The sequence below is a fragment of the Balaenoptera musculus genome, chromosome 17, assembly GCF_009873245.2.
Source record: "Balaenoptera musculus isolate JJ_BM4_2016_0621 chromosome 17, mBalMus1.pri.v3, whole genome shotgun sequence".
Classification (NCBI taxonomy): domain Eukaryota; kingdom Metazoa; phylum Chordata; class Mammalia; order Artiodactyla; family Balaenopteridae; genus Balaenoptera; species Balaenoptera musculus.
The window spans coordinates 72,455,490-72,471,357 of NC_045801.1; the positions used below are offsets into that span (position 1 = coordinate 72,455,490).

The 15,868-nt window shown below is 42.0% G+C and overlaps 1 protein-coding gene across 1 annotated transcript in view; it reads left to right on the forward strand.

The window, feature by feature from the left end:
• ASPH (aspartate beta-hydroxylase) overlaps nt 1-15,868 on the forward strand; it is a 220,265-nt gene that overhangs the window by 191,719 nt on the left and 12,678 nt on the right. The window contains 3 exon segments of the mRNA XM_036830432.1: nt 7,987-8,122; nt 13,756-13,847; nt 14,216-14,349. Of these exon segments, the coding sequence (XP_036686327.1) occupies nt 7,987-8,122; nt 13,756-13,847; nt 14,216-14,349 (362 nt within the window).

Here is a 15,868-nt window from a genome sequence, read left to right on the forward strand (position 1 = left end):
TTACCACCTCCCCCATGAAACCTCACGTAAATGGCAGTAAAATAATAAAAATGGTATAAACCCACAAGTTAAAAAACAAAAAGAAAAACAGGAGGGAGACAATAACAGATGAACAACGTCAGCATGTTTTTTGGAAATGGAAAAGAGAAGTAGCTAACTTAACAGATCCAAGAAAGCTGAGATGGAAGTAAGTAATTACAGAGGGACTTCCCAAAAGAAGAAACTTGCTACTACAGCAGTTAAAGAAAGTGTATGGCCTCCAAAAATAGGGTTGTCTATCCTGACATTTTAGGGTGCCCCGTGAAAACACTGGTTTGACGATACACCCATCAGTGAGGCCTGTCAGTCATAGGTCCTGCCGTTTCCCATAGCATTTCCAATCAGTAACTCAGTTCCATAGGACTCGCACCCAAGGATCACCACACATTGGAGAGACCCTTCAACATGAAAGAAAATAAAACAAAAATGGAAAGAATGCTGTAGTTCAGGGGAAACAAAATTGGGGGAGCAAATGCCAACTTAATATCTCTAATATACTCGAAGCAATAAGAGAAGAGAGTGTAGCCATGAAAAAAGAATAGGATGCTATAAAAAGGAACAGTCAAAGACACGGGACTCTCAGAAATTTAAAAGTGTGACTTGCAGAAATAAGAATTTAATAGCACTATTGGAAGCTAAGTCAAGGGAATCTCCCAAAAGAAAAAACAAAAAGACAAAAATGGAAATAGAAAAGTTTTGAAAATTAGAGGCTCAATTTAACATGTCTAATGTACAAACAAAAAAATTTCCAGGAAGAATAGGAAAAAAAGATGGAGAAGAAATTATGAAAGAAATAATACTATATAGTCTAGAATTGAAAAATGTGAGTTTCCGTATTGAGGGGACCACTAAGTGTTCAGCACTTACACTAACACACGTTTCCACAAAATTTCAGGAAACCAGAAATAAAGAGAAGATCTTAAAATTCTCATCATTATCATCATAGCTCTATCCATATATAGCACCGTTACTTTTAGCACATTTAATCTTAGAAACTCCTGAGGGAAGTAGTAGTATTTTATGCTCTTTATAAGTGAGGACTCTAAGGCCCAGGGTGGTTATGTAACTTGCCCGACAGCACACAGCTAATAAGTGGCACAGTCAGAATTTCAAACCAGGCAGCCTGGCTCTCATGCTTTACACCCCTAACCACTACACTGTGTTGACTTTTATAAAGCTTCTAGAGGGGAAAAGAAAGAAAAGAATCCAAAAGGCATCAGATTTCCCAAAAGCAGCACTACATGTTATATAACGCAATGGATCAATGCTTTCAAAAGTCTATGTAGAAATTATTTACTACCTAGAATTCTGTACATAGCCAAGCCTTCAATCAAGTGTAAGAATAGCTTCAGATAAGTCAGAAAGACAAAGACCAATACCATATGATATCACTTATATGCGGAATCTATAAAACAACACAAATGAACATATATACGAAACAGAAGGAGACTCAAAGGCACAGAAAACAGACTTGTGGTTGCCAAGGGGGAGGGGGTATAGGGGAGGGATGGATCAGGAGTTTGGGATTAGCAGATGCAAACTATTATATATAGGATGGATAAACAACAAGGACCTACTGTAGAGCACAGGGAACTGTATTCAATATCTTGCGATAAACCACAAAGGAAAAGAATATGAAAAAGAATATATATATATATATATATATATATATATATATATATATATATATATATATATGTATATACACACGTATAACTGAATCACTTTGCTGTACAGAAGAAATTAATACAACATTGTATATACTTCAATAAAATTTTTTTAAAAGAATAGCTTCAGATATTTTTAGAAATTCAGTTTTACCTGTGGTGTGTCCTTTCTCAAGAACACAGATAATTCTTTATCCAGATTAGAATCCAATAATTAGGGAGCCTCATACTGGGCAGAGGTCAAGAGAAGTTCCCTGATGACAGTTGTCCGGCAAGCCCAGACACCGACCAGTTCAGAGCAGAGCAGGGCAGACGGTTACTGGAGGGTTATCTTCAGAGAAAGAGGGAAAGAAAGTAATAGCTTATACGATGTTTTTGGCAAAGCGTAGAATAGTATAAGAGATTTTACAGCACTCTTTCAGGGCTATAAAGAAGAAACAGTGATAAGGGCATTAAAAAAATTAAGCCAAAGAAAAGGAGGCAGAATTTATAAATGCTACATGTGAAATGAAGTGTAATTGTTACAACTCAGGAAAACCCAAATGTGAGTTTACCCAGATGTATGAAAGGTTTGTGACATGAGCCGAACTGCTAGATGGAGAAGAGGGAAAAGAAGACATCACATTTTTAACATGTTCCCTTCCCTGACAGAAAATGAGGGATCAAGTCTAGAATTAATAAATCAAGAGATAGCAATATAAACATATTATTTAGATAGAAGCAGGCAAATATGAGAAAAAAATATTTAAAGGAATTAGTTGGGGGTTGGACTCTGGATTGGGAAAAACTTGAGTAAGATACTGCTGCTTTCATTATAAGACTTGTAGTAATATTTGACTTTTAAAAAAATGTGTATGTCTTAATTGAATGAAGGGAAATAGTTAAGAATTAGTCTGCTCCTCTAAAGGCTTTCTGCAAGAAATCAGTTTTAGGAGAAGCCTTTAAAAGGAGGACTTAATCTGATGTGGAAGAAAAAAGTGTGCCATCCAAGCAGGGTGAGCAGAATATCTGGGAAAGGAGGAAATGGCCCTGAACTGGAGGGAGGGTGTGGGTTAGGGAGAGCTGGCGCACAGTTTGGGATTGATGAGGCTTGAAACTGGGAAGTCCATCTGTAGATGACTGGAATGCCAAATATAGCTGAGGTTTAACTGAAAGGCGAGTGCTGATGACGGGTTTATGAGGCCATGAGGCACTGTGAAAACAAGCAAATCTCTGTTTTCTAAAGCCTGTGTAGCCAGAAGAAGAAACGTGAATCAGAAGCTGTTGTCTTCTGGGCAACCAACTCAAATACCAACCCTATGAGTTTCTCTTTTCAGTTTCATGAAATGAATGAATTTAGGGTCAAGGAAGTAATATGTCAAATGAAACCTTTAAAAATGTAGGCATGGCCCGCTCTGTGTGAGCCTTCAAGTTCCTGTTGGAATTTCCTAAAAAGCGGAATTATTTGCCAAGTCAGATAACTAATAACATTACTGTAGAGAAAATACATTTCTTCTTTCCTTCTCCTTCTTCTTCCTCCTACTCCTCCACCTCACCACCCTCTCTCCCCTCCCTTTCTCTCTCTCTCACGAGCACACACGTCATTAGGTTTGGTCTTTAATCCCCTGTAACCATGTGAATTTTTTACAGTGCAGTTCATTGGTTTGTGCTTGAAAATGCCATTCCCAGGTCCCATTCCAGATTTCTCCCCGATGCCCGTAAAAGAGACCCTGCCATGTCTTTCCAAAGCTGCAAAACCCCCCCAAGCAGAGTCCTTACTTTAGTAGAAGAAATGTTTCTGTTCAACACATAGGGGATCGTGATGGGTGTGATCTCTGTGTTTTTCATCACGTCACCAGGTAGAACTGGTGTGAACTGGTTAGCCCAGTTTTCCCCAGTTGTCAGTGTGCGCCCCCTTTGAGACGCACCCAGTTCCCAGGCAGGGACACCCGGTTCCACCAGTATGTGCCCAGTGTGTGCCCTGTAAGTCACAGGAGACGGGGACCCACGGCCGCTCTGCTGCCCCAGAGGGGTGCAGGGCCCAGAGCCCCCCGCAGCCTGACACCCCCCTCCCACAGGTGCCCCGGGGATAATCAGGGGGCACCGCAGAGCCGGTTCTGGTGCTAGATTGTGAGACCTTAGGCTCAGTCACCGGCCCGGGTCCTCTGTCATCCCTAAAGTGGCAAAGTCTGCACTGCACTCACAGCCCAGACACTTCCAGTTGTCACATTCCGCGACAAAGTACTGAACTCTAAAGAGGACATGCTGAGTGGCTGCTTCACGATGAAAATAAACGTCGGTGCGGTGTCTGGTCAGCACCGAGCACTCTGAGCAGCTCGGTGGCACTGCCGCAAGAGTGTTTCCAGTTTGGGACCGACTGGGAGACCCTGCATCTGTTTGCTCCTTTCTGCCAGAGTCTGTCCTCCAGCACCGCTGCGGCACGTATAACAAGGGCAGACAAGAAGGTTTTTTTAAAAAGTCATCACTATTCCAGGAAAAGTCCCTCTGCAGCAACATTTCCCTGGGGGGACCTTGGGGAGAAGGGGGCGGAAGGGGACAGGAACGACGTTTCACATGTAAAAGACAGCCTGCCCTTAAAGAAAATTTAAACATTTTATTTAGTGATGCAGCCACTTGAGCATTTTCCCTAGGCCTTTGTGCCCTATTTTAGGAACAAAAGATCAGCTCTTTCCAAAGATGCCCCTAAAATCAGCTTTCAAAAGAAATGAAAGAAGCCACTAAGATACTGGGAGGGCAGAGGGTGAGAGCCTGCCTACCATATCAGGCACTGATAACCTCATTTGAAAAGTAATTTCAAGTGTTAGAGAGGTAATTCTCGCCTGTCTTTGTGGCAGTTTAACAAGAATTAGACAGATTTATCTAACAACTTGAATAAGTTACAGTAGCTGTGGGGAGTGTTGGCAATTTGGGTGCATTTGGGGAGATGTATCTGGGGTGCATTCTCTTTCCTTTCCATGATCTTGGGATTCTTGAGAAAACCATGGTCTTCTCTCACTCTGGGGACCTGCCTAAGTGAGGGTTTTTGAGTATCTCTTAATTGCAATGCAGTCTTTGACTTGCTATTTATGAATTACCTTCTTGGGATGAAATAATATTGAAATTGTTACCAAACCAGGTTCATTTACCAGGTGCGCAGCAGCAAAGAAAGGACTTATTCATAGGCAGCCAAGGGAGGAGACGGGAGAACCAGTCTCAGATCTGCCTCCCTGAAGGCAAGGAGCTTGAGATATTTATGGGATAAAGAAGTAGGGTGGTCTTAGGGGTGGGGAAAGGTGATTGGACGTAGGGAAAAGGTGAGGTAATCAGTGGTCTGCCCAAGGTGTTTCTAAGTTACATGCTTCTTCATGGAATGTATATGTAAAAACGGAGGGACTTCCCTGGTGGTCCAGTGGTTAAGACTCCATGCTCCCGATGCAGGGGGCACAGGTTCGATCCCTGGTCGGGGAACTAAGATCCCACATGCCGCATGGCATGGCCTAAAAAAAAATTTTTTTTAATAAAACAAAATAAATAGATAAAATAAAATAAAAATGGAGACACTTAGCATGATCGGAGTGTGCAGGTTTTGGTCCTCGACATCAAACGGTCATTCATCAGACACCTATACAGGCCCAGTTTTAGGGTCAGTGGTCCCAACCAGCCTTAGCCAGCTGGAGCTTGAACTAGACACAGCTGACTCCAAGTGCCTGGAAAACAACTCAGGCAAATGTCTTATTGTTTAGGCTACATGAAGCTTGGAGGGTATGCAATTTGCAAGAAAGTTATTAAGGCGAGCGTGGATAGTAAAGTAGGCTGCAAGCAGATATATAGCAAACTATAAGACAAACTCAAGAATTTCTGTTAGTCACCAAGTTTCTGTTAACCCAATGGGGCACAGTTTCAGGATGGGTTTTTTAACTCTATGGGGCATGGTTTCAAGATTATTTGTGGACAGATGATCCACACCAGCAGAGAGCAGCGTGATGATAAGAGCAGCTCTAGATTTTGACACAAATCAGTGGGTGGGTTTCATAGAAATATAAAATCAATTGGTGCAACTACTGTGGAAAACAATATGGAGGGTCCTCAAAAAGTGAAAAACAGAACTACCAAATGACCCAGTAATCCCATTACTGGGTCTATATCCAAAGAAATGCAAATATAATTCAAAATAAAATATTTTGAGATATCTGCACTTTTGCATTCATTGTACCCTTATTCACAATAACCAAGATATAGAAACAACCTAAGTGTCCATCAATGGATGAGTGGATAAGGAAGATGTAAGACACACACACACACACACACGCGCGCGCGCGCGCACAATGGAACACTATTCAGCCATGAGAAAAGAAATCCTGCCACTTGTGACTTGGACGGACCTTGAGGGCACCAAGTGAGATAAGCCAGACACAGAAAGACAAATACTGTATGGTATTACTTACAAGGTGGAATCTCAATTAAAAAAAAAAAAAAAGTAAAACTCATAGAAACAGAGAGTGGGAAAGTTGTTGTCAGGGGCTGGGGGCGAAGGAAGTAGGGAGAGGTTTGGGTAAAAGGTACAAACTTCCAGCTACACGATGGATAAGGTCTAAGGATCTAATGTATAACATTGTGACCGTAGTTGATAACACCGTATTGTATAATTGAAATTCGCTAAGAGAATAGAATTAAAATGTTCTCACTCCCCAAAAATCAAAGAAATAAATATGTGAGGTGATAAATGTGTTAATTAACCAGGTGGGGGGATTCCTTTCACAATGTATATGTATATCAAATTACCATGATCTACATTTTAAATATCTTACAATTTTATATGTTAATTAAGCCTCAAAGCTGAATTTTTTTAAAAAAGAAATGTCAATAGACTCAAAGTAACAAGGGGGGAAAAAAGCGGTATGAAATCAGTATCTAATCTTAAAATCTACCGCTTGCCCTAGAATATTGTAATATACCTAATGTGGTCACACAGTGTCACAAGTGTTCCCTGGGTTTGGCTGAAGTTGGTACCGTGTCTTCACACAAATCTCTGAGGATGTCTGCCTTTGGTGGAGTCCTGTGCTCGTGCCGGCTTCCTGGCTCCTTCTCGGTTTTCCTACATTGAATCGTTAATTCATAAAGCACGGGTCAGTAAAAACACTTGACACCTTCTCTTGTGCTTTGCTCCACCCAGTAACTGGTCATCCAGCCTTCTCTTGAATACTTCAAAAGATAGAGACCCCTGTTTCATGAGGCAACTCGGTCCATTTTCAGAGCGCGCTGATAGTTGCTTCCATTTTTTGTGTGTGTTTGTAACTCATCAGCTTTACTTCCTTGTTCTTGAGCCCTGATTCTCGTTGAAATCATCTATTGTCTTCTTCCCTATCCGGGTACCCGTAGACTCCACGACTCCATCCACTTCCCATGCAACGTAGAAATGTTTGAAATTATTAATTAAATGTTTGAAATTATTAATTTCAAACTAGCCTCTTTCATGCCGTTTTTATTCTTTTCTCCTGATAGTGGTTCCTCCTAGGCTGCCACTCCAGATGCTTGCCCTGGCCTGCTGTCCCCCATGGCACCCACCCCACTGCCATCCCCACTGCTCGTCAGTATCGCTGTGTGGTGAGGGTTCCCAGGAGGAGAGCCTGGCCTTCTCCTCCCACGGGATCTACCCGCACCAGCCAGGCACTTACTGACAGAGCCTAAGGCACCCTCAAAGTGAGAAGTCAAAGAAATGTTTTTGTCTGGCTGAATTCTAAACAGGAGGACATTTATTGGCTTTATTTTGCTACTAATTTTATAACACATCACATGCTCCGATGGACATTTTCCCAATGTTCTTGAAAGTTTAATTAATATTTACCATGCTGAATGGCATCTTTATGAGGACCTCTGTTGGGAGGTGGAATTAAGTCTGTGATTTGAATTCCAGTTTGGATGCTGGAGTGTCACACGGACTGTAGGGCAGGGTCCTGATGTAATAATGATCAACAAGATGAGTCCTCTTGGTTGGTTAGGGTCTGTGAAAAAAACGACCTTTAGGCAAACTTGAAAACAAATTATAGACAGAATTGCTCTCGGCGGTTCCTAGGAATTATTGAAATGTTTATGCTGCAAAGGCACTTGGTTCTGAAAAATAATTATTAGGGGGGTTTTTTTACACCCTTGACAAGAGGTCCTAGAGGAAATTGAAATAAGTAATCTAGATGAGAGGGAACATTTCATTACTTATTAATCAGACAAACAAAAAGCTGAACGTCACTATGAGGTGTTTACCAGGCATATTTTCAGTCCAGTAAAACCAGAATCTTCCCTCTAGTCCTTAGAAAGAAACTGGAAGTTAATCCGAGATGAAGGCCTTGCAGTGATGGATAGAGCCCAGGGCCTGTTTCTGCCTGAAGATGAGAACCTGAGGGAAAAGGGTGACTGGAGCCAGTTTACACTGTGGCAGCAAGGTGAGCGTGCTACTTCCAGATCATTCTCTGCAACCTGATGGGAAGGGGGCACTTCTGGCGATACCTCCCAGAGCTAGGGTTCCCTGACTTAAAGGAAACTACCTGGGAAACCCAGATTATGAAAATCTATTTGTTGCTTCTTGAAACTACGTAGGAACACTCATCTGTGTGTGTGTGTGTGCATGTAAATATATGGCTGTGTATATGCATGTGTGTATTTGGACAAATATATATATGTTGTATTTTGATTTTCCTGGTCTTTCCTGTTAAATGATATGTTACAAAGAGTAACCCTACCGTACAGACGTAACTGAAGAGCCCACCATGTGCTCATCGACGCCTTAGAAAGGAGCTTTCCTGAGCCTCTTTTGCTCCTGTACCTTGGAGACGATGTTGCGTGCCAAAAGGATGTCACCGCGGTGAGAGCCGTTAGGGGTGATGACAAAGCAGAGTGACAAGTCAATAATAACTAGTGTCTGAGCTCATCAAGAATAGGAAGAGGTTCACAGTCAACCTAATATTCCTTGAGCTGAACCCAGGCCCAGGTACACAGACAGGGCCCCAATCTGTGTGTGTCCAATGAGTCAATATATCAATCTGTCCTCAAAATGAGGAGCACTGAATTTTATCTTTAAAGCTCTCTCCAACTCTCTTCTGGAAAATTCAAGTTAACCTGGGTTAACGGTAGCTGAACAAAAGTGAATCCATTTTGAAGACTAAACAGCATGTGTCACACATCTTTAGCTGCAGAAAATAAATTGAGAGGATGATAGGCAGTTGGTTTGTATTATGGGACAAATAGCACTGTTGTTTATGTCGGTATGCTTTCAGAATACTAAGATTTACACGTCAGAGAAAGAAGACCGACTTCAGTAATATTTTCAGGGAAATGTCCAACGCAAGAGACATCACATGATTTCAAGTGACTGTGTCAGCTTTTTGCCAACAAGATTTTTTTAAATAGAGCTATAATAAGGTCCATATGTGAACAACATGCTAATTTTGTCTATTGGCATCTCACTAAATGAGTCAATTCTGCTGGCCTCGAACATTCACCAGTTCATCTGATGGCTCCGTTCCATTAACATCCTCATGCTTCATAGAAGTTACTGGGCTTCCTACACTAAGTCTTCAGAATAGTATGCATCCTGGCAGTAATTTCCGGAAACCATAGTCTCTGCTAAAAGCACATACTTTAATAAGGTTGAAATATGCAAAGCATTATAGGGCATATCAAAGTGTTAAACAAGAAAGGAAATAAATAATGGAGACAATTTCATTGGGGGCAACATTTTGACTTTTAAGGTTTTTGTGTATTTAAAAAAAATTTTTAACGGTAGCACAGTACACATAACTTAAAATTTACCACCTCAACTGTTTTGAAGTGTACATTCAGTGGGGTCACGTATATTCATGTTTTCACACAACCAATCTCTAGAACTGAGTTTCATCTTGCAAAACTCAAACTCTGTACCCATTAACAACACTCCCCATTGCCCTCCCCCAGCCCTTGGCAACCACCGTTGCACTTTGTTTCTATGAATTTACTACTTCAGACACCTCATAGAAGTGGAATCATACAATATTTGTTAACTTATAAATTTTCATATATTTTGATTATACCTGATTTTCCATGAATTAGAGTAATTTCTTAAAATATTTTTTACTTCCTTGATCTTTGTTAAATTCTTTTTCCCACTGAATGGAATTTGCTTGTTCTTTTTTTTCTCTCTCCTTAAGTTTGACAGAGTGATCTAGTATGTTCTTTAAAAACCTCAAATTATATCTCACCTTATTTTGATTTTTTTCTAATTCCTGCTTTTATATTTTTCTTCCTCCTCATGTTCTTTTTGTTGTTTATTTTATCCGTTTTTTTTAAACTTTTCAATCAGAACTTCTTAGTAAATTTATTTTCATTCTTCCGTCTTCATTAATAAAAGCATTTAAGGCTATGGACTGATCTCTGGATTCAGCTTTGGATACTTTCCTTAAGCTATAGTTTATATTTTCACTTGTATTATTCCCCCCAGAAAAGACTTCATTTTTATCTCAATTTCCATTTCGATTCAAAATAATTTAGAGTGTGTGTATGTGTTTTATAAGTATCTGTTTTCCAATCAGTTGCAGTCAATTAAATAGAAATTAATTTCTAGTTTTATTTTACGATCATAAAATAATACAACTCCCATAGTTGCTCTTTTAAGAAGTTTTATTAAGGTTCTTTGTGGTCTTTTGTTTGTGGTTCCAGGCTTCTGGGAGGAACCCAGTAACTGTTTTCTGGCAACAAATTTCACAGTTTAAAGAATTTTGAAGGCAGCTAGTATTGTAGCTTGCATAGAAGCAGGATGGCACCCCTGAAGGCAGATGCCATGTTGGCCTGGAGACAGAGGGGAGGGAATCCTGCAACAGGAGGGGTCAGGAAGGTGAGGGGAGGGAGGTGGCAAGGTCGTTTCTTAGCCACGCTGAGAGCTCAGGTTCAGACAAGAGGCCCATGAGGATCTGACTTGTGAAGACTTAGAGGTTGTCTAGCCTAGTTAGGAAAGGATGCTGCTGGATTCTTGAAGGCCTTGAAGCCGTGGCTGCAAGCTTCATTTCTATCCATACGTAAGTGGGAATCATGGAAGTTCTCTAAGTAACCCAATCGTTTCTGAAGTATATTTATTCCTTTTTAAATGATCAACGTTTCTGAGTTGGAGAAAAAAAAAAAAGACCGAATCAACAAATATACATAACTAATTTTTCCCCACAGATGTTTTCAAACTGCTGTGTGAATGTTACAGAACATCTGTTTTGCTCGTTTATTGTTATAACAATGAACGCTAAAACATAGTGTTAACAAATACGCCACACCTGCACAGTCGTTCTTTCTTCCAGAGCCCATGGGAGATAGTGCTAACCCATCCCAGTAGCCCTTCTGGATGAGCTCAAGCTGAACCTCTGAATCCTGCTCAACACAGTGTTCTAGGTTAGCCACTGTCAGCTGATCAGAGCTGTCATGCAAGATGAACCTACTGTCATCCCAGCAGTAAAGCCTTGAAACTGCAGAGAGATACAACCCAGAACCTTTAAAACTCTCACCTCCGTGAATATCCCTCATAAAGTGTATTCTTCACATGTAGATGAAATATTCAGTTGATTCTTTCAGATTTGCATTGGCAGTTAGATCTCTTTCTGGGGCTATTTTTCCCAAAGAAACAAAGTTTATCACTTCTTGAAAGTTACTTTAAACTGTGTGAGAAATAATAAATTAAAAACAAAACCACACTGAGTTCGGCTGCTGGGCAGTTTTCTCCTCCGCAGAACGGTTTGTTCTGCACAGTTATGGTCAAATCCAAGACGCAACAAGGTGAAAATCATGCTTTAAAGCATAGCCTTTGGAGACTGAGGATCCCGAGTTGGGGTCCTGGCTGCACCACTTGTTAGTGTGTGATGTGCGCTTGTTCCTGACTCTCTGAGCCTCAGATTCCTCAGCTGAAAAATGACGATGAAAATAGTGCCTCGATTATGGGGTTGTTACCAGGATCAGTGAGCAAAGGTCTGACATACAGGTAAATGATAGCGATACTAGCTTTTATTACATAATAAGCATACATTATGTAACAGTAATGGAGACATCCTTTGGTCGCCGTTAAGAACATGGACTCTGGGTCCAGTTGGACTGGAATTCCCGCTCTGCCACTTACCGTGTGACCTCTCCGTGCCTCGCTTCCTCTTCTATAAAATACGATTCTAATAGCGTCTCCCTCCCTGGTGTTGAAGGCATCGGGTGAGTGGTCCCTGGCGCATGCTGAGCACCAGGGAAGTGGGTTGCGTTCCTAAACCCTCCCGATCACATGTGAATAGTTAAAACTACCAACGGCAGTCCACGAACGACAAGATTCCCCTACAGAGAATCTGTGTTTACAGACTAGAAAAGATTTATGTGTCTAAATGGCTAGAGGTGTTCTTTAATTCACTCTTCACCAAGTGGCAATCCTAGTGACCCAATCTGTTAGGTTCCCCATTTATTAGCTATCATTCGGGTGAGGCACACGTGTTCTCCAAGTGACACGTGCTCAGCCCTCACCACTGTGCCCGTGGGAAATCCAGACACCTCTGGTTGCTCCTCAAGGGCCCAGGCTTCACTTAGCTGCTGCCTGAACGCGCAGAACCCACAACTGGTACTCCTGCTAAGTCATCCCCAGATCCTGCGTTTAGGACGGCATGGGAAGCTAGGGCTTGAACATTCTTTATGATGTCGTATACAAGAATCTGTTGGTTCACACTGACATTATCATTAAACTCATATTCAATTCGTAACTAAAAACAGCAACTAACGTTTTACTCAAGAGACAGATTACTTAGGAAAAACAAATATAGAATTTGTTTTCTAAAATATCGAGGTCCATTTGATTGAGGAGACTGCCGTTAAGATACAGTCCTTGTTAACTCTCATGTTATTCTCAGTATATGATTATCTTCGGACACAACTAACGTTAATTAAATAAAGTTGAACTCAGCTTTAGGTGTATCAGTACCTTGTAGGAATCCTGAACAGAGAATTACAATGTCTCTACCTTTTTAAAAAAAACCGTTGTTTTCCTCCTCCTTGAGAGCAAATGATTCTGTACCTTCCTGAGCACATCTTTCTTCAGAAGCAGTGATTTTGTCAATGGTGAAGGAATTTGCATAGTCCAGGGTGCTTTAGACTATGTCCCAAAATCTGTGTTCTTGACGAGTCCCTCAGAGACGCCCCCATCTCTCAGAGACCTCCCCCCCTCTCCCCTGAAATCCTATTCTTATCAGCATGTAAAGGATGAGATGTACATTGGAAAATACATGAAATCTCAGTGAAAACTAATGTGTAGGTTATTAGAATATAGTCCTAGAAAACGCACGTTTAGGTCAGAACTGTAACATGAGCTATTTTCCTTCCTTGAGGGCCGGGGGTTGGATTAGTTTACTGTGGCTGCTATAACAATGACCATAAATGTCGTGGCTTAAGATAACTCAGATGTTTTACCTTTACAGTTCTGGGTCTCACTGAGCTCAAGTCAAAGTGTCATCAAGGCTGCATTCGTTTTAGAGGCTGCCCACATTCCTTGGCTTGTGGCCCCCTTCCGTCTTTGGAGCCCACAATAGCCAGTCAAGTCTTTCTCATTCTGTATCACTCTGGCACTGACTCCCTCTTCTACATTTAGACCCTGTGATTACACTGGGCCCAGCCAGTTCATCCACGATAATCTCCTTCTTTAAAGGTCAGCTGATGAGTAATCTCCATGTCACCTGCAGCCTTAATTTCCCCTTGCCACGTCACATAACGTATTCACGAGTTCCTGGGCTTAGGATGTGGTCGTCTTTGGGAGGAACCATTATTCTGCCTGCCACAGGGGGAAAAATAAGTATTCAGCACATGCCTTGTCCGTTAGACATCCTTAGTCAAATACGGAAGTCCAAGGCTGAGTGGAGAGCTCTGGGCCTTTCTGTGCCAGTCACGGTTTATTGGAACAGGACACTATGTCTTCTTGTGTTTACTCGGCCTTCTCATTCTTACAGTGAGGAGGACAATATAGATTGTATGTGGTCAAAACGGGATGAGTTAAAGCTTTACTGTGATTTGTTTCTAACAGTGGTTTTATCATTTATTGTTCTAGGAAGGAAAAATGAAAATGCCTGTAAAGGAGCTCCTAAAACCTGTTCTTTACTAGATAAATTCCCCGAGACGACAGGATGCAGAAGAGGACAGGTACCAAGAGTGTTTTCTGTGCTGGGAAGAACACAGTCAGTTATTAGGGGAATAAATGGGAATGCTGATGTTTACAAAGAAACGCTTATTTCCTTTGACCCACTGAATGCCTCCTTTTTCACTTGCTTTTTAATAAAACATAGTTTCATGCCCTCAACGGCAGCATTGAGGGTGGAAAATGTTCAGTGTTTATAGCTTTGTGGAAAATGGGAGTCCTTATTTGTAGTTCCTTCACAAAGAAATAAGACGAGAATATAAATTCTGAGTACTGCAAAGGCACTAATCTAAATTGACAGTAATTTTGTACTTTTAGCAGTTCTCCCACACCTTGGTAAATGGATGAGCAGGGTGGTACATTTTCTGTGCAGATCAAATATTCCGTCATGCAGCCGGGAACCCACGTGTGGCCGCACACAGGACCCACAAACTGCAGGCTCCGAATGCACCTGGGCTTGGTGATTCCCAAGGAAGGCTGCAAGATCCGATGCGCCAACGAGACCAGGTATGTTTCCTCCCATCACTTTCTCTCTTACTCATCACCTCCGAGGATGGATGTTCATTATGACAAAGCTATGCTCAGTTGGATTATTTCTCTTTCTTTGTAACTGAAGTAGACTGGAGTGGGCAGTATTAATCCAACTTCTTAGTCCGTGTCCCATCTCTGTGCTTTCCGTTGGTCTGGAGATACTCCCCAATTCTAGGGCTGCCCTCCTTAATCATTGCTCCCCAGAGCATTCTTGTCTGCTTGATGAGCCTTCTTGCTTCTCTTTCTAGATGGACAGACTTGCATTCAGTCAGCTAACTTGTACTAAACCCTACACATATTACACATTGTGTTTATTGCTTTACACCTTGAACTATGCATCAATACAAAGAGTCTCCTTCCTGAAGAAAACACCCTGTGATATTTGTATGTCTTGCTCTAGAGGACACAGCATGGTGCGATGGACGTGGCTGCCTTTTCAAATCCCAGCTGTGCCGACTAATCCTGTGTAACCTTGGCCAGTCCCTTAATCCCCTGCAGCCTCAGCCTGCTTACTTATAAAATCGGCGATGTTGCTGTCTGCTTTGCAGGATTGTTGTCCAGATTAAACGAAATAATGCCTACAAGGCACTTAGCCCGGGTACCGGCCTGAGAAGGGACATGGTGAATGTTAGGGCAACTTCTTTTGATGCCTTTGCCTGTCCTGATCCTATTACTCTCTTCCCCTGGAATGCCCGCCTTTTCACCCATCCAAAATAAACCTATTACTAAGATCCAATTTTGTTCCTGAAAAGGAACCTCTCCTTTGCCTTCTTAGAGTGTTTACAGGGTATATTCTCAGTGATCCCGCTCTTTATTTCCATTGCTTTTTATTAATTGGTATAGATTAGTCTAATCTCTGGGACTGAGCTGTAAGTGCCTGGAGGGCAGAAACCGAGCTGTCTTCTCACACATTTATCACGGCCCTTGGTGGAGGTCTGCTGGAGGGGTGTTCAGGAGTGTACTGCTCGTTCGTTTGGTTATTGGCAGACACCTGCCTGCCCCGGGCCTGGGGCAGCAGCCCACCGTGCCGTGAGGGATTCTGAGATGACTCACGCGGGGGTCTTCCCCCACCAGAGGTGTCCTGTCAGGGAGAAAACACAGCTCGAAAGTCATGAGTCATAAGAGAGGCTCAGGCAAGGATGCTGCAGGTGGTCAGTGGGCAGGCAGCTCATTTGCCGCTGAGAATTGGGAACCTTGACAGTGGTGGCTTTTAAAGACAGGAAGAATTTGGACATAAAAGCTGGAAGAGAGGGGCACTCGAGGCCGAGAGAACAGCATCAGCATAGGCACGGAAGCCAAAAATTACAAGCCACGTGTGAGGAATATTGAGTGCTTTCAGCAACCAAGAGCGTGGGATACTGTTACGAGGTAAACTGACCTTTAAATTCTGGTAAATTTTTGCAGAATGTATTTGAACATATATGATTCGAATCAGGCAGCGCCAAACTGAAGGTGGTTAGGAGCGCTCCGCCGGCAGGAGCTGGGGGCCAGGTTT